Source organism: Podarcis melisellensis (genome assembly GCF_964234715.1).
Source record: "Podarcis melisellensis genome assembly, chromosome: 7".
In the NCBI taxonomy this organism is placed as follows: Eukaryota; Metazoa; Chordata; class Lepidosauria; order Squamata; family Lacertidae; genus Podarcis; species Podarcis melisellensis.
Window position 1 is genome coordinate 59,974,958 of NC_138539.1, and position 19,447 is coordinate 59,994,404.

The following is a 19,447-nucleotide window of genomic DNA, read 5'->3' on the forward strand; positions in this document are numbered from 1 at the left end:
ATGTCCACACACACTCCTTTCCTGCTGCCAAACGCACAAGGGCAAACACAGGCACACAGCTCCCCCTCAACTGACCTATGGGTATTAAGGGTGGAGATGGAGGATTATTGTCCAGCTTTGGGGGTTTTTCTTACTGCTGTCACTGCTAAAATTGGTAGGAGCTTCCAGCCAGAGTGGAAGCTCAGATTTATTGTTTAAGCAATACTTAGAGGGACTGATGTGGATTCATATGTTCTTAAAGGGAACCCAGTCCTATATGACACAAGGAGACATGTCTCCCCACCCCAAGGCTCCTTGGTCCTGCTGAGGTTTGTTTCCCTTTAAGCCAAGCTTAAGAGTTGGTTGGTTTTACGTAGTTGGCAGCAGAAGGATCTGCTCTGGGGTTTGTTTCTGTAGAAGCATTTAGAGATTCAATATGACTTTTGCATGTTCTCCATGGCAAGTAGTAAGAGCTAAGTAAATGGAGATGCCAAGAAAGCCACCCGCTCTAGATTTCCCCTGCTTCTTTCTCTCTCCCTAGATCTCCCCAGAGGTGCTGTGTAAAGAGGGGATCAAGGTGCACCGTACTGTACAGCAGAGTGGGCAGTTTGTTGTCTGCTTCCCAGGATCTTTTGTGTCTAAAGTGTGCTGCGGCTACAACGTTTCTGAAACTGTGCACTTTGCTACCACCCAGTGGACAAGCATGGGTTTTAAAACTGCCAAGGTAGGAGCTTGTGTTTTTAAAAACCCACCTCTGCAAACAGAACACCTCTGGTCACAGCGTGTGTAGTGCTGCTTGATGCATTCATTAAAACATTTGGGATATGGGTGGGGTTTTTTCATACATAAAGCATCTAGACTTTGCCTTTTACCACTCAGAACTTGGGAAATCTCCATTTCAATGAAGGCTGCATGGACTGTGTCACATATAACCATTCATAGGACATGTCCTGACTCAACTGTGATGTGCATCAGTAACTCCTTTTATGTATGACTCGTTGGTTGAATTTGTTGCTAGGACAGCAGCAACAGTGCCTACTAGTACCAGTTGGGTTGTGTTTTGCAGGGGAAAGTCTTGGGGAGGTGAGTTGCACTTTGCATTTACTTGTACTTGTGCCCAGGGCTTGACTGAGAAGTTAAGGGCCGGCAGGAATTGCACACTGACACCTGAAGGGCCAATATGAAGTGACTGAGAAGAGATTGCTCAGGAAAATTTTGTGTTTCACACATACACTCTTTTGGTCAGGAAATCTTTGTCCCCAAGGATGATGCGTTAATGGGGTATGTTCATTTTTCTTTGCAAAACGAGTTATTTCATTGTATGTGTACTAACACTCTGGAATTTGTCGACGCAGGAGATGAAGCAACGACGTATACCCAAGCCATTTTCAATGGAAAAGCTGCTCTATCAGATCGCAACAGCAGAAGCAAAGAAAGAAAATGGGTCTTCTCTTACTACAATATCGGCACTTCTAGGAGAGCTCAGGTAGCTAGAGTCTCTTTTGTTTTATCCTACTTGCTTCCAGAGTAGCTCTCGCGGAAAGTATAGAGAGTGTTGTGAGACGTCCAAGAGCATTGCTGGCAGCTGCTGAGCCAGCCAACCTGCTTGAACACTGCCACACATGGGAGAATAAACTTCCATGGATGGTTTGCTGTCAAAGCACTAGAGGACAGAGCAAAGTGCTCCATACTACTAGCATTAGGTGATGACTTTTTTCTCACCAAACAAATGAATCCATGTTTCCCAGTGTGCCTAATAATGTCAAGAGTTTTAAAATCACTGGCTAAGCCAGGAGTTCCTGTGCTTTCGGAAGCAGACAGTGTAATCTGTCTGTAGCATGAGGACAGCTACACACCTTTTCTAAAGACACTGAAAGACCTGTTTTTAAATGCTCCCCAGCCCCTGTCCAAGGCAGGTTTGAAAAGCAGGGAAAGCTGCCATGTTTCATATGTAATGCTGTTCTCTTTTATTCTCCTACTATGTAGCACTGCTACCCACAACAAGTGTGAGACAGTCTGGGTAGTGCTGGTCGGTAACACCTCGAATAGATCAAGAGAAAATCTGATGGCTGGAATCTACAAATTGTATTTAACAAGATTACTGTGTTAATGTGCAAAGAATGGTTAGAGTCTTCTCCACTATATGTCTGCCCTCTAAGTGGAAGACTTTTGAGGCTCTGCATGGAGCTTCTTCCTTTTTGGAGAGTTGATACGCACTTTTCCCTTTAACAAAGGAAAATTTACAAATATCGAAAGAGCTGGTATTTTTACATCCATCCATCCAAGTGGTTCTCAAGCTTGTTCACATTTAGGTTGCTTCTTTTAAGAGGGAGATCTTCCAAAGGATATTTCTCCTTCTAAAGCCTGATCTTTGCTGCTGGAATAACTATGTTTTTTAACTGCAAATGTCAGCCTACTCTTTCTATTTTTCCTTTGCTTGATATGTGGTACCACCTTTTCCTTTCCTGAGCTCAGTTCTCATTTACTCACTGCTTTGGTACATGATGTTCCATCTCTCTTCCTGTCTGCTCAATGTTTTGCTCAGTTCCCTTTTAAGTGTCATAGCAAGTCAAGTCTTGCCAACTGAAGGAGGGCCTACCGTAGGACAATGTTTTTGTCCCACTTCTATCTCCTCCTGTTTCCCTCCTTGGCTATTGGGTATGTTTAGCCTGGAGAGAAGATTGTTAAGGAGAGACATGGCAGCAGTCTTCAAATTTCTGAAGGGCTGTCATATGGAAGATGAAGAAGGCTTGTTCTCTGCTGTATCAGAGGGCAGGACTAGAACCAGTGTGTGGAAATGGTGGTGCAACAGATTTGGGCTAAACATTGGAAGAAACTTTCTAATGTGTAGAGCTGTTCAACAAAGGAAGAGACTGTTTTGGTAGGTGACGGGCTCTCCTTCACTGAAAGTTTCTAAGCAGAGGCTAGATAGCCATCTGTCAGGGATTCTGGAGTTGCATCCTGGATTGTTGATCCTGCATTGAGCAGGGTGTTAGACGAGATGACGTTCCAAGTCCCTTCCAACTCAATAATTCTTTTTTTTCTACAGCGAGTGGGGCTGCTTAAAATGGTGCTTGGTCTCCATAGGTAGTAATATCTCCTGGCAAATCACTTGGCAGCCATGTTTGCCAAATAATTTGATCTGGCCCAAGGTTTTTCTGTATCAGATTCTCTGTGTGGAAAACTCCCAATTTGTATACAGTGGTCAGACAAAACCTTAGATGGGATTTAGCCCATCATAGCATGGCAATTGTTATTAAAATCTCAGGCCTACATTGAAATGTTGCCTGCTGCTTCATGGCGTTCCTGTGAGAGGTTGCTGTTTTCTAATTATTCCTCATGTCCACAGGGAGACAGAGCTGAGGCAGCGGCGGCAGCTGTATGAGGCAGGCCTCCATTCGTCAGCTCGCTATGGGAGCCATGATAGCAGCAGCAGTTCGGGAGTGGATGGGAAGAAAAAGCCTCGAAAGTGGCAGCTAGAGACGTCTGAGAGGAGGTGTCAGATTTGCCAGCACCTGTGTTACCTATCTATGGTATGGAAAATCCCCAGAAGCTGGGAGTTCTCACTATGTTCTCTCCCCGCCCCCCGCAAAAAACAAAATCTCAATTACTGCAGTGCTAAAAGGCCAAAATGCATTTGGCCAAAGCAGTGTATGTATTTCAATAAAATATAGGTTGAAATCTCTTGTGAAGCACTGCTGTGTAGGAGACTCAGGATAGTTGAAGGTTAAGGAACATTAGTGTTAGTGCTTTTTAAGCAATATTGGACTGAAACATAAAACAGGAGAACTAAAAGCTTGATGATTTGTTTTGAAATTTTTATTGTCATTTCATAGTTTTCAAATCTTATTCTGACGCCTGTCAAGGAACTTGACATGCTCTAGAGAATTTCTGATATGTTCTAGGATGTACCATTCAGTTCAAGTGAGGCCAGCTGTGCTTCATATCATCAGTTCAAAGAGGACAACAACTGATGTACAAAATATTCCAGATTCTCCAGCAGTTTGCACATTGCACTGGATGATTGACAGTGGTGGGCAGGGGCTCTGCCAGAGAAGATTCTCTGGTATTTTCTCATGGGAGAACTCCAGAATTACCTGGAACACCATTTGAAAATTGCTATTGTACTACAGTATGTCAGTTGTAAGCAGAAGCTGGTGATTTTTCACTTAAAAGAATGTGTGCCTCACTTCAGCTGTCTTCAGATATTCACTTTGGGGCCTGCAGGAACCTGCGGCTTACCTCCACTCCCTCATGAGATCACGCATGCCGGCAATATTCCAAATCCAACATGCAGTATGCTGAGTCTGAAGGAGGCCACTTCCACCCCATGTAGGAAGTCCTCTGCACAATGAAGGTGTCTTCCATCTGATTCAGTCAATCACAAGTCAAATCAAGAGTCATGTCATTGAGGGGGAGGAGCTAGAGCCACACTTTCCACAGGCCCCTTCGCATATTCAGAATAAGGGAAGAGGGTTTTCTGGTTTTCAAGATTTGTCAAGGAGGTAGTTCAAACGGTTCAGTAAAAGGGAGCCTATTACTAGAAGAACTTTAGTAATAAACTATAAGACTTCTCATTGCAGACTAGCAAGAGGTTGCAGAAAATAGCGCATAAATAGTGAATAAAGCTCTCTTTAGAATTTAGTACCAAAATAATTGGCTTATGGGACTAATAAATTAAAATCATGACTGAAAATGCATTTTCCTGACACAGTATAAAAGCTTTTCTGTCATTTCAAGCCCAAGGTAGCACTAGTGCATATATGAAGGCCACTTTTGAATGTCAGCGTGGGATAAGCCATTTATGTAGAATTACTCATTTACAAATAGAGTGGTTTTTCTGCACACCACTGCAAACTACCAATACATTTTGAAAAGGTCTGCAGTGGCAGAGAAAAAATGTGCCATCAGTGAACCATGCCACATACCCATCTCACCAGATGGTAGCATCTGCCACATGAGCAGGCCTTGATGTTTACATCATTCCTTAGCCTCTATGGAAGAAAAAGTTCACCTTGGCTCAGTTTTGCTTGGAAGAGCTTAAGAATTGCAAAGTTTAGTTTCTAATTCTGTTGCTTATTGGGATTTGATTCTAAATAGGTGTGTCCATAAACACTATCAAAGTGATTGAACATATATCAATTAACGGTCTCACCATGATTATTACATTTGCCACACCAACAGTAATAATGAGTGGTTTCTACGTTTGAATTTTAAAAGTGAATTCACCCACAGGCTTAACAAACAGGGATCTCAGTTGTGTGAGACTTCCAGGTTAAGCTTCAATGTAGAGTCAGGCTGTTCAGGAAATACTGATCTGTGAGTTATTAATGCTCTTGACCTTTGAAAAAATGTTTGCAGGTTGTACAGGAAAACGAAAACGTTGTCTTCTGCCTCGAATGTGCCCTGCGACACGTAGAAAAACAGAAGTCTTGCCGAGGACTAAAACTAATGTATCGCTATGATGAGGTTTGTATAATAACTAATAGCTCATAGGTTGGAAAAGTTCGCATTTTTGAAAATTATAATTTGATCTTACAAATAATTTCAGCTATATAGGAAACCTGCTTTGGAGTTTCAATTTTATGGGCAGTTTATTCTTGCATTTAAAAGGCGTCCTTAAACATGTACCGTATTTTTCGCCCCATAGGACGCACCTAGTTTTATGGGGGGTGGAAATAAAGAAAAAAATTATTTAGGCCCGGGGCTGGCGCGAGGGAAGCCCGAGCTTCCCCCGACCCCAGCCCTCAGAACAGCCTGCTATCCGCAAGCCTAGGAGCCGCACCGTCTCCCCAGGCTTGCAGAGAGCTCTGTGAAGCCCGAGCTCGCTCTGCAGCGCGCCCCAGGCTTCAGAATGCAGGCAGCTCTGCGCGACCCTTCGGAGACCGGCTCGGCTTCACGACGGGCTCCGTAGGGTCGTGCAGAGCTGAGCGACGCCCGGGAGCACAGGCAGCTCTGTGCGACCCTTTGGAGCCCGTGCGTCTTCGAGCCAGTCTCCCAAGGGTTGCGCAGAGCTTCCTGAAGCCTGGAGAGCGAGAGGGGTCGGTGCGCACCAACCCCTCTCGCTCTCCAGGCTTCAGCGAAAGCCTGTATTCGCCCCATAGGACGCACACACATTTCCCCTTCATTTTTGGAGGGGGAAAAGTGCATCCTATAGGGCGAAAAATACGGTAGTTTTTGTCCTGTATTCCATCATTATATGAAGACTAGTAGGTATGTAGAAATTTCAATAACGTGGTCTGAAATAGTTATAAATAGCTCCTTTTTTAAAAAAGCAAAGTAAATGTTAACCATAGACACAAGGTTTAAGTGAGGACTTTTTGTAATTAGCAGAATGCAAATAATCTGTGGTTCAGCATATATGAATGAGCTCTGGGTTCATGTGTTCTCCCTTATTTCTAATTTAGATTAGTTTGAACAGCATGTCAAATTGCGATTAAACAGGTGGGTTGTTTTTTTAAAAAGCCAAACTTCATAAAGCACTGATTCAACAAGTTAGTTAGTTAAACAGAATTCTTCTATTCCTCACAGTTGTGCTGGACGATGTGAGAGGAGTGTTATATCTAGTGCATGGCCATTGTTGGAGCTTATTTGCCACATTCTCTTAAGGCTTCTGCTATCTAAACTCATTTTTCTTTTCCTTCTGAAATAGGAACAAATTATCAGTTTAGTCAATCAAATCTGTGGAAAAGTATCTGGCAAAAATGGCACCATTGAGAACTGTATCAGCAAGCCTACACCAAAAAGAGGACCTCGGAAGAGAGCAACAGTCGACGTGCCATCATCAAGACTTTCATCCTCCAGTTCATCCAAAAGTGCTTCAAGTTAATCATGAAGATGCCAACACACACTCTCATTTTTGTCAATTTTATATATATTTTTTGTAATTATTATATCATAGTTTGGAGTACTTGCTGTAGAATACAAGCTGTCTTTGCACTAGCTCTAAAGAAGATTTTCTTCTGGTTTTAGAGAACTAATTTTGTTTTAGCATTAAACTGTTGAATTTTATTTTATTTTTATTTTTTACTTAGGGTAGTTAGATTACAGCAGGATTTTTTTTTAACTGCTGTACATTCAGTTTTGAAAGCAGCAAGGGGCTGATGAAATTCATTTGTATTTGTCCCTCTGTCTGAAGCTACAAAGCCTTTTTTCTTTTTTTGGTAACTGTGAAAAGGCTTTTAAACTCTTTTTTTGATAGGTTGAAGTTTGGCGTTTTATAATTTGTTCTCCAAGTCATGTCAACAGATTTTTTTCTAGAGAGAAAAGGGATAGGAGACAAAACTTGAAAGAAATTGCTATACTTTTGGCTTGTATTCTGTAACAGGCAGGATGAGTTTTGTACCTTTTAAAATTGGAGAATACACACTTTTCTTTGAGAGGTTATGGCAGCTGAAGATGGACTTAGTTTTCTAACTGTAGGCAAAATGGGAGATTTGGAGAAATTGTTCTCTGTTACCAGCACTTCACTATGCATCTGTTCGAGGAGGAGAAGAAAGAGAAGAAAAAGACTGCCTGCCTTGAGGAGTCATGTGAGCGAAAACTGTGCCTGATTTCATTAGGAAATCCATTCTGTTATGTTTTGGTGCTGTTGGCTACTTTATCAAAAACCCTTCAATAGCATCCTTTTAAAATGATTGAAGCCATAAGTGCTTCTTGTCATAGACGTGCAATCTTTAACATTCCATTTCCATTCCACTGCTGTTTTTCATACCTTTTCACAGTCAGCATTAATTTTGTTTTGAATTTTGTTTTGTTGTTTGATCACATTTAGAGCCACTAGCAGATTTGCATATTTCTTTTGAATGTGAAAAATGCATTTGCTCTCATCTTGTCTATTTTTTTCCTTCATGTTGTAACAAAAAAGAAATCATACCTTTTGTACATAAGCCTGTAAATTGTTTTAAATACTTGAGCCTTTTCTTGGGAGGGTGGGGAAGGGTGACAAAGAGACAAGATGAAGAAAAGCCTTACGTTTCACTTTCTTCATCGGATGGATTTGGATGCTTACAGGGTTTTTCTTGTAACATTTATAAGTGCTGCTTACATCACTGAACAACAACAAAAATAATAATGGAGTAGTTGTTGCCCTTTTCCAGTTGTGTGTACAGTATGTGTGGAATAAAAAAGGGAAAATGTTTTCACAAACTCTTTTGTTTCATAATTGAATTCAAGACCGTAGAGCTACCCATATTGCACTGAGCTTGCCAGTGGTGACTGTCAGGAAAAGTCTTATAAAATACATATTGTCGGTTGTTGCAGAAGACGAATTGTTTTGGAATATTTAACAATAACATACAGAGTCGAGTGTTTTCCAATGTGGTTGTCCGGTTTTTATGGCCTTGCTGTGTACTTTTTCCTTCTTGACAGTAAACTTCTGACTATGGCTTACAGTTTGACATTTAATTTATTAGCGCTGCTCTGCTCTCTTTCCTTGTAAGGAAAGACTTCATGTTTATTGCCAGTTTTGTTTACTTTTCAGGTTTGTAATACAAGGTTTAATAAAAAAACCACACTTTTTGGACACTTTGTCTTTCTTCTGAAAGAGCAGTAGAGATTAAACTTCAAAAGTGAGGACCATTCTTGTTAGGAAAGATGCAACACATATAGCAGATATTCCCAACTTTCATTTATAGGTACATTATTCCACCGAACTCAAAGAGAAATGGGCTTCTGAGACTTATTTCGAGTAGTCAACTATTTGGGAATAGCTGCTCATTTAGAACATGCCCATAATCTCTTACATAGGGATAGCACAAGCATGTTGGCCTGATGCTGTGTGCTACAGGTAGTAAGTAGAAAGCTTCAACAGTCTTAAAGTTAGAATAGTGCACTTCATCAGTCTTTCGGTATCTATTGTGAAGTGAACAAAGCAGCATGCTTCTGCATCCCTTATCACAAATGAGGCTTATCCCACTAAATGTAGGACAAAGCAACAACAGGACAGGAGCATGGAATCAAAGTTCACATACTTTTTCAACTATTCAAGTAGTTGCTGATCTTTTTCTGCTTGTTATTTATAGGTATGTAAAACATCAGTAAGAAAGCATATAGATTTGTTTCTTACATCTGGAAGGTCACATAATTGGAGGCTATTCTTCTGTCTAAACAACAAACATTTACCAGTCTTTAGCCACAACAATTAAGACATGCACACTGGGACAACAAACATGGCTTCTGTGTTATGTTCCTATGGAAGATTTTAAAAGGAACCCTTACAACAACTTGTTCATTGGATAAGCCTTTATATACAAGTTTTACTGTTCCAAAGCCAACACTTTATTGCTAATGGTGTGCTTCAAGAAATTTTTAATAAAAATCAGTATTTTCATGACTGTCAAACTCAAGTTTTATATATGGTAATATTTTTCATGATAAGATCGGAGTAACAAAAGCAAGCTCAAAATACTTCTTTACTCACTCATTCATTCCAGGGTCCTAATTCCTTTAGAGCACCATGATAACTCAATTTGTTTGCGAATCACTCTCATCACTAACATCAGAAGGGCCTTTCATTTCAGTATGTACAGCAACAAGGGCAGTGTCTACTTGCACATCTTCCTCATCGGACTGAATCACAGGCGATTCTCCTTCACTGGCATCTTGGCTGGCAGAATCAGTCCAGGCTGAAGTTGAGGAGGACAACTCTCTCAACGCTGACTGGGTGGGAACTTGAAGACTGATTTCATTTTGACCAGTACTGTTGTCTGATCCTTCAAAATAACAAGAGAAGTCAGTGAGCTAGGCTTATTCATTTGTTAGAAACCCATTATATTACAACAATTGGGAGACTATATGCTTTCGGTGTTTTGTACAAAATAGCTGAGAGAAAGTAAGAAAGCATTTGAATACGTGCTCCAGAAATGGCACTGAGTTTCTCAGGGTGAAAAAAAAAGTGAAGAATAGTTGCATACTAAAGCATAAAAAGCTGTGTGCACCACTCCTTGTAATGCCTGACTAATAATCCAGAACAAATGGAGCACATAAACCTCAGTCTAAGACATAAGATGTCAGGAAAGTAGCCACAATACGAATCTCTGTTTTATGAAAGTATCCTTGAACTAGGACTCTAGTTCAAATTAAGCCTCCAATTTTTTGTGAAATGAAAGATGTGGGCTTCTTGCTGAATCCTGCATCTTAGTGAACCTGGCTGGTGATATGTATATTTGTTCAGAAAACAAATGGGAAATGTGATTGAAATCAACAATTTATGGTAGATCTTTTTTCTTGGTGATTTAAATCACCTAAATTTAATACGTATCCATCCTGCTCGAAAACATCAATAAGTACTATTTCTTTTTATGCCAGTGCAACCAGATCAAGAATGCAAGAGTTCATTTTATACCTATCATAGGAGATGACATAGTACTGTCCTCTCCTCCTGAATTAAGGAAGACATCTAAGGCTTCTTGGTCAGACATATCCACAAGGTCCATTTGTTCCAACATGTCCACATTTACTTCCATAGAAGACATGCTTCCAATCGGCTCTGCCATAAGAAAAAAGTAAACAAGTAAACTTGAAAATCTAACCCATATATGATCACTTTTGGAGAAAACTATGGCATGAATTAAGCATACTGGAATATAACATTTATGGTTAGTGAATAGGCATCCTTTTACCTTTATTTTTTAAAAAAAAAATACTTGCACTGGATTTACAGCTTTATTTTCTGAAATTCATGTAATGGAACTACTTCGGACTTCATACCCAAACTCAGGATGATGCAACTTACTTTTTAAAAAAGATTTTATCATTATGAGACAGGTAAGTAAAACTAATCATAACTGCCATTACAAGAAGCTAACATCCCAATCTCAAACTGCTATTAAGAGGTGGCTTAATTTCTCCAGAATTAACCCGGAGACAAACAGAATGTGCTAAGTTGTGATAGAAGCCCCAGAAGTTTCAGGCATTGTAAAAGTCCTTTGTACATGTGTAGGAAATCCTACTGTGACAATGAAGGTGCTGGAACCAGGGCACTTGAACTGTGGAAGATCAACAGAATCCAGCTGGAAAAGTCTTAAACTATTAAACTTACTTCAGAACCTACAGCTTTCATACATCTATACAGTTGCTATACCACAGGCCTTCGGATTTGGCTGTGTTTTCTTCCATACAATTCATCATTGTGGAGGAAAACAGCAAAACTGCAATCTGTCACTTGTTCATGTGGAGCAAGCAACTGCAATATTAGAATTTATCAGCTTTCATCCCACTGGTGCTATGCTATTTCCAGCTGCAGCGCCTCAATCGCAGTCCTGCATATAGGACAGTCCTTTGCCTGCTGTTACATTCTTAGAAGCTAAGTGGGTCTCATTCTGCTCACTGGTTGAAGAAGAGAATGCTCAAACAAGCAAGCCAATATGAACTTATACATGAAAGAACAGGACAGAGATGTACTGAAGGAACTAAAATCCCGCTTCCTATTGGAATCTAGCTTAAAAATTACACAGAACCTTTTCAGTACTTGCCTCGTCTTTCAGTTATTTGCAGATAGCCTGTGGAGAGATACTGTTCCATGTCCTGCTGAAAAGCTTCTTCAAAGAACTTTTGCCGCTCCTTTAGCTTCATTTGCTGGGTATGCTCCATAGCCAACACCTTCTGTGCATGCTCTGCATCAAGCTCAGCTGCAGTAGAGAAATATACATTAAGCCTGAAAGATTCTCATTTCAGTGTTTTCAGAAGCATTTATGTTTTATGCATCCTGCTTCCCAAGGAAGTAAACTCTGCAAAAAAACTAAACCCAGTTGACAACTCATTCTTAAAGTTATTTCCTTAGGCATTTAAGACTAGTATTTTTTTCCATTAAAAAGAAATACTGAAGAGCACTTGCTTGGCGAGGAGCTTCTGAAGAATACAAATGCGCATCCCAATATATTATCTGTCTGTGGCTGTAAGGCAAATGAGTTAAGGACTTCAGAAATTAGGGACAAGCCATTTTGTAGAAAGAGTAAAACTGAGAAGTAAACACACTCTTCTTTGCCATTGTGTTATATAAGCCAGTAGTGTCTATTATTTTACGTAGACTAAAAACCACAGAGCTTGTCCCATGTAATGAGCAAATGTTAGTTCTGCTATGATGCAGAAAGGCAATTCTATTGTAATAATAGGCCAGGAGCTATTACTAAGTATAGAAATCTATTTATTTGCCCCTAATATTGCCTGGCAGTTTTGAATTTTAATGGCAACATCCATTTTCTTCTATCCCCGAAATAGACATAGCAGCTAAGCAACAAATGGAGTTTATGTAATATTTTACCAAGCCTCTCTCCACTCCCAGTTAGCCTTTTATGTTTAAATTGATAAAGAAGGTTGCTGTCAACTTTGCAAGTCTGTTGTTGTAATCGATTCTATAGATTGGTGCCTATGGCATTTATAGATACATTCTTTCCGAAGTGTGTTATGAGGACACAAAGTTCACTTGTGTATTCCCCCAATGTGATCTTTGGAATGTTTTGATTGTTTTATATTGGTTTGTTTTAATGTTTCATCTATAATAAAATATTTTTTAAAAAGCAACTGCTAAAGTGTCAACAGTATCCTAAAATGTAATATACAAAGCCTACACAAGCAGTATGTGGGATTTACCTGACTTTACCATTTCAAAAACATTTAAAATGATATTGTGCCATTTACATACATATAACGTAATTATAAAAGTTGCACAACTAAAACAGTATAATAATCATGAGTTGCAAATACCACCAATCAACCAACAAAACCTGCTGCTCACTAACTGAGCAGCCTATGCACAGCCACCACATTTCACAACTACATGAGTAGGAAAGAAATAGTTACATGAAATACTTCATTACTGCAATTTTCTCTCACTGTTTTGTCACCAGATACACCTTTGCCTTGTCTTGGTGTCAAGGAACTCTGACAAAATTTTCTGGTTTGGTTTTTAGAGTCAGCTTTTTCTTAGCTAATTCTCTGTGGCACACTCATTCAACTTATTCATGTTATATTGCAACACAGCCAGAAATATATGTAGGCTCAGATGGCATATACTGCCTCACTGACACTCCTTTGAATAGCACCAGATAATTGTTCATGGACTAACATTATCAAATGGCACTGGGGAAGACAACTACTTTCCACCAATTTTCCAAGGACAGGCTTTCAGCTAATTAGCCTGCAATTTTCAGGATCCTCTGATGAACCATTTTAAAAACTTGGTGTTAACACTGGTCACTTTCCAGTCCTCCGGTATGGAGGTTTATACTGGGGAGAAGTTACATATTTCCATTAGAATATCAGCAATTTCACAGCCGAGAACTCTCAGGACGATGCCATCCGGAATCAGTTATTATCAGTTTTTATTTTATCTATTAGGCCTAGAATGTCATATTTCATCAATATTTTGCCTCAATTCTTCAGACTACCTTCCTTCACAGGTTAGTGCAGGAATGCAAATAATTTGTTCAGCTTCTCTGCGATTTCCTACTTTAGCACACCTTTGACCCCCTTTCTCATTCAAGGGTCCAAGCCTCCCTAGACTATCTCCTGTTACCAATATATTTAAAGATTTTTTTGTTGTTGGCCTTAGCGTTCTCCTCAAATTCTTTTCTAGTGTCCTGTATTGTCTGCTTTTGCCAAGGTTTGTTCTTCTCATTTGGGCATTTTTTGAGGGAAGCCTTTTTCTAAGAGCTTCCTTGAAAGTGAATCATGCTGCTATCCTGGTGCCTCTGGAGGTACATTCCAATATATAGCATGAATAAGTCTAACCAGTCAGTTCTCTATGTTCTTTGCGTATTAAATCTTTTCTATAGGTTAAAATGAAAAGTGTCAAGCTGAATCGGTATTGCCTAATATTGTCTCCATTAATTTTCTTCCAATATCCTTCTGCACAGAGGTATGTCTACCACATACGGCAGAGATCTCATTTTAAAAAATGTTTCCAGCAAATAAAAATGCAGTTACTGGTTTTACTCATGGTTACTAAAGTAACATACCATCTAGTTGCCATTATATATCAATTTCCCATTCTGTTGACAAATATTCCAAAAGCTCCTACTTGGATATTATCTCCTACATCTTACGCCTATCTAATCTTCAAGTCTGCAGCTTATTCCATTTCACACTCCATTTTTAATAGAATTGTGCACATTTTAGACAGTAACAGTGAAATCCTGTATATGCCTAGTCAGAAGCAAGTCCCATTGAGTTCCATGGGGTTTATTTCCAAGTAAGTGTGCAAAGGACTGCAGCCTCTGGGTGAATTCCAACTGTGGCCACCACTGGTGTAACAGAACTTCCTATGCTCCCCTCTGCAGCCACCCCACCATGCACCAAAGCCTGCTCCAAAGACTTGGAAGACTCTTCAGGGTAAATTGTGGGAGGGGAGGGAATGGAGAGGAGAAATATTGTTGTATGAGCAGAAGTCCACTCCTGTAATGTTGAATATCACTCTAAATGGTTTTTTCATATTACCACTGTTTCCCATACTGTGTCTTTTTTTCAAATGATTAAGAAAATCATCTGATATAAGAACTCTACGTTTAAAGTACTTAAATTATTGTAAGATATTTTACCAAATGCATTTTTACCCTGCTCTTCAGCCAAAAATGTTCCCAGAGCTACTTACAGAACAATAAAAATCAAAAAGGTCCCTGTACTCAGGCATATAATCTAACAGACAGAACACAAAAAAGGGGGAAAGATGAGGGAGGAAGCAGCAAACCCAGCACCAGTTCTTAACACAACAGAGTTCTTATGTAATGACCAACGTGGATAGGAACTGCATAGCTGCAAGAAGAGCCAAAAGGATATGCTCTCTTAGCACTGCCGATGAAAGCTCACATCTATTTTTAATTTCATTACAACTTAGCACTCTCTTGTATATTATTAGATATTTATATCTGTTTGTATCTCTCTGCCAATGATATCTAACTGAGCTTGTTTTTAATGGTGAGTGACACAGTTTCAGTTAAACAGACAAAATTAAGAATCTGGACAATTGCCGCCATTAGTTGTCTGACAGAAGAGAAGACCAAGAAAGCATAATGCTAGAAAGCAACCACACAAGAATTAGCAGCCAAGCAAAAGGATCATCCCAACCCAATTTCCCCTGATTCTCTGAATATTTAAAATAAAATAGGACACGCTGTAGCAGATGCATTATTGCTTTTCAGTAGTTAATCCCATTTTTTCATCTGTACAGAGGTGAAACAGTTCTGATTTTTTAAGTGCACCATGATCTTTCTTCTATAGAATTTCCTTTACACACAGAGAGTGGACTTGTCACTGTCCCGTGATTTGATCCTACTATAAATAGGAATGCGTTTGCAATAGCAGGGTACTGATCAGGCAGAAAAGATCCATGCAAGTGTGTGCATTAAGAACCAGACAGGAACTTGATTCCTCATTGATTAAGCTTTCCCTGACCAGTAAGAATGGGCTGTTTTGTGTGTCTGAATTCCTGAAGGTATTGTGGTGTTTTTAATATGCTTTCATACTTCAGTTTTATGTTATATTTTTCTTTTAACAATATGGTATATTTTATATTGTACACCACCTAGGTTTTTTTAAAAAAATAAGCACTTTATAAACACTTTTAAACAAGCAAATAGAGAAAACAAAACTCCACACAATTACTCTCACTTATGTAGTTGCCTAATTCAATAATTCAGGTGACTGAGAAATGGGCTTATACCACAACCTCAATAGTGAGTAGGCTGAGCAAGCTGTGTGTTATGACAAACTTGTTGTATACTTAGAAGAGACAACTTGAACATATTGAGCATCACATGAAGCAGCTGCCATCTCACAACTACAGTTACAACCTTGGGAAATGTTTTAACACCTAGCAGGTTTCTTTGATGCATAACGATCTACACTGCCCATCCAAAATTGACTGTTCAATCATTTTAAGTACAGAAAAATAAACTATGCAGCATACATATTTAAATCATGACTGGGCTGTTTGTTCTGCTCTAGAAATGCACATTAGCAGTTGGGCTGAACTCCTGCTGATTCAGGGAATCATTTTCATACAAAACTGAACTGTTCTGTTCTGTGGCAAGTTGCAATGAAGCAAAAATATCTTGATTAAGTGAGCAGGTATTGGTGGTACAGCAATTGAAACAGCACAGGCAGCTATACACATTTAAAAAAGACTAATGTGTAAGAATGTCATTAAGGCCTTTTGCCCCAAAGCACAATGAACTGCTTGCTTGTTTGGTGGTGGAAGGTAAAGACAAGTTGATTATTTAGCTGAAGCTGTACAAGTAATAAATGCAAGTATGCTGTCAAAATATTAGTGCAGGTATGAACAAACAATTCTCCAAGACTTGTTAATATCTGGCAGTATAATGCCAACTGTAAAACATTATGAAAGAGCATTCAACTTCAATCTCACTTCATTTGTTTATGACATCTGTATGCCACCCCTTAATATAAAGTTCTCTCAGTGGTTTCATTCTCATGCCTTTTCATGGAGAAAGTCATCAATCATTAGAAAGATAATAAGAACAAGACCAACGGATACTCTGTTCCAGCACTGCCTAGACAGTATGTTAGGCAGTTGTCTCTTTTGAAGCAAACCATCTTCTGTCAACCAGCAATCAGGTACAATTAATGTCCCTAAGGTCAGTGCTGCCAGGCTGCAATCTGGCAATCTTACTCAGCAGGCAATCACACTCAATTTCCTCTTCCATGTATATTTAAAGAAAGCTTTCCTCCTTAACAAATTTTACTCTCTCCGACATGAAAATAGTTGCTCATTCCCATTCTCCAAGCAAGCAATTTCATCCAAACACAACTTCTCTGTGTGAGTTCTCTCAACATGTCACTATAACCTTTATTAAGCTTATCTGGGGACAATGGAAGGTCCTGCAACATGGGCATAGCCAAGGGGGGTAGGGGAGCAGCTGCACCCCCAGATCAAGTAACTCAATCAAAATACTTAACTAATTGACCAATAATGTCAGTTCTGCTCCCCTAATGAAGTCCAGCCACCCCCCTAAAAAAAAGACCTGGCTATGCCCAAGTCCTCCAACTTAGTACCGTATTTTTCGCACGATTGGACGCACCGGACCATAGGACGCGCCTAGTTTTTTTGGGGGGGGAATAAAGGAAAAAAAATTCCCCTTTATTTCCCCCCCAAAAGCAGGTCAGGGAAACCGAACCAGGTCGAGGAACAGCGGGATAGTGGCGCTGCGCCTCCCTGCTGTCCCCCGAGCTTGTGGGGCTGGCTGATGTCTGCCTAGCGCGGGGGGGGCGCTCTGCTTCAGGGCGCCCCACCCGCCGGGCGGCAGGCTGCTATCCGCAGCTTGGGGAGCCTTGCGGGGAACTGCTGCAGGGCTCCCCACGCTGCGGATGTATGCCTGGCGTGAGGGGCGCTCTGCTTTAGGGCGCCCCACCTGCCGGGCGGCAGGCTGCTATCCGCAGCTTGGGGAGCCTTGCGGGGAACTCCTGCAAGGCTCTCCACGCAGCGGATGTGTTCCTGAAGCGCCGGGCGCTCTGCTTTCAGGGCGCCCGACACTCCGGGAAGCAGGCTGCTATCCGCAGCTTGGGGAGCCTTGCGGGGAACTGCTGCAGGGCTCCCCAAGCTGCGGATGTATGCCTGGCGCGAGGGGCGCTCTGCTTCAGGGCGCCCCACCCGCCGGGCAGCAGGCTGCTATCCGCAGCGTGGGGAGCCTTGCGGGGAGCTCCTGCAAGGGTCCCCACGCTGCGGGTGTGTTCCCGAAGCGCCGGGAGCTCTGCTTTCAGGGCGCCCGACGCTCCGGGAAGCAGGCTGCTATCCGCAGCCTAGACACGGCTAGCGGAGCGCTAATCCCGAAGCTTGGGGCGTGCGGAGCTCAGCGCGCCCCAAGCTTCTGGGCACCAGCAAGGTCTCCGCTAGCCATCGCGGGGCTCTCCCAGGGCTAGCGGAGACCTTGCCGGCACCCAGAAGCTTGGGGCGCGCTGAGCTCCGCACGCCCCAAGCTTCGGGATTAGCGCAGTGGTCCGCTAGCCCTGGGAGAGCCGTGCGACGTCGCGGGGCTCTCCCAGGGCTAGCGGAGACCTTGCCGGCACCCAGAAGCTTGGGGCGCGCTGAGCTCCGCACGCCCCAAGCTTCTGGATTAGCGCAGTGGTCCGCTAGCCCTGGGAGAGCCGCGCGACGTCGCGGGGCTCTCCCAGGGCTAGCGGAGACCTTGCCGGCACCCAGAAGCTTGGGGCGCGCTGAGCTCCGCACGCCCCAAGCTTCGGGATTAATGCAGCGCTCCGCTAGCGGTGGGAGAGCTGGGTCTCCCACTCCTAGCGGATAGCTTCCTGAAGCCTGGAGAGCGAGAGGGGTCGGTGCGCACCGACCCCTCTCGCTCTCCAGGCTTCAGCGAAAGCCTGCATTCGCTCCATAGGACGCACACACATTTTCCCTTGCTTTTTAGGAGGGAAAAAGTGCGTCCTATGGTGCGAAAAATACGGTATATAGGGAAATTCCTTGCACACAGACTGTAAACCTTACTAATTGAACTTCTATGTAGCATCAATGGGCTACATCAGTTTAAGTCAGGAGGCAGATGAAATTTACCTGCTTCAAACTCCAAACATTGTTTGAATGAGAATTATAGAGTTTTTAGCGGGAATCATCCAAAATAATTACAACATGATAGCACTGAACCATACCCAACCAAAAACACTAATATTTATAGCCAACCTATTTCTTGAACACAACACACAAAACACAAAGTTCAAACTCAAAATTGCTTTTCAACACAACACAGCTTTTCCCATGAAACTAACTGTAACAAAATAGCAAGCACTATTTCCACCTGAAAGCAGTCACGACTCACAACACATCTGTGAAACTTACCCTCTGTAACATTACTGTTCAAGATATGAAACAAAAACAATGCAATTGCAAAGAAGTTCTCCTTGTAGTAAACATACTACTTTTAGGTAGTTCCCTACACACCTATTTACTTACCTATACTAATAGCATCAAAATGTTTTACGTTGCTGCAGACCACCAGTGAGCACCAGGGAGAATCAACACCACCAGTGAGCACATCTAGATACTTTACTTTGCTTTGTAAAAGCAGCTGGAGGAAGCCCATCATTCCAAATGCACTACCGGAAATATTACTATGTCAAGTGGAAACAAAGCAGTCAAGAACTAAAGACACTAAAAAAATGTAGAAAGTGCAAGGATCAAAAAAAGCATCTAGGGAAAGATATTAAATTCAATACATTTAACTTTAAAGTATCAAAGCTCATATGTACTTTAGATATACTGGTAGGTTAATAATCCAGTGCTATATTTAAAATCTGAGACATTTCCATGAATTCTGTCTTTGTTTTTGCAGGATGGGGACAAAAAAAACCACATAACTTTAAAGTCGCAGCTGGTCTACAAATTTATGTTTCAGCAGCTGCTCTCTGCTCCCAATGACCTCACGGATATTTTGTATTGTTCATCCAAATGACAAAAGGAAAACCTGCAGTTCCTAGAATTTGAGACTTCCTTCCCCCACATTAAAAT

General features: G+C 41.3%; 2 protein-coding genes across 5 annotated transcripts in view; one reads left to right on the plus strand and one right to left on the minus strand.

The window, feature by feature from the left end:
* Positions 1–8,127, plus strand: part of JARID2 (jumonji and AT-rich interaction domain containing 2) — a 191,274-nt gene extending 183,147 nt beyond the window's left edge. For 2 of the 3 annotated variants that reach the window (XM_081919374.1, XM_081919373.1), the window contains exons 14-18: positions 521–703; positions 1,335–1,465; positions 3,329–3,512; positions 5,341–5,448; positions 6,632–8,127. In XM_081919374.1, the coding sequence (XP_081775500.1) occupies positions 521–703; positions 1,335–1,465; positions 3,329–3,512; positions 5,341–5,448; positions 6,632–6,808 (783 nt within the window). In that variant the 3' untranslated portion in view covers positions 6,809–8,127. Of the gene's footprint in view, positions 1–520; positions 704–1,334; positions 1,466–1,965; positions 3,513–5,340; positions 5,449–6,631 lie in introns of those variants that run through there. The other variant, XM_081919375.1, reaches the window with a different exon arrangement.
* A 240-nt stretch (positions 8,128–8,367) lies between these two features.
* DTNBP1 (dystrobrevin binding protein 1) overlaps positions 8,368–19,447 on the minus strand; it is a 44,410-nt gene continuing 33,330 nt past the window's right edge. For both annotated transcript variants that reach the window (XM_081919395.1, XM_081919396.1), the window contains 3 exons: positions 11,454–11,609; positions 10,325–10,468; positions 8,368–9,692 (listed from right to left, as the gene is read on the minus strand). In XM_081919395.1, the coding sequence (XP_081775521.1) occupies positions 9,445–9,692; positions 10,325–10,468; positions 11,454–11,609 (548 nt within the window). In that variant the 3' untranslated portion in view covers positions 8,368–9,444. The remainder of the gene's footprint in view (positions 9,693–10,324; positions 10,469–11,453; positions 11,610–19,447) is intronic.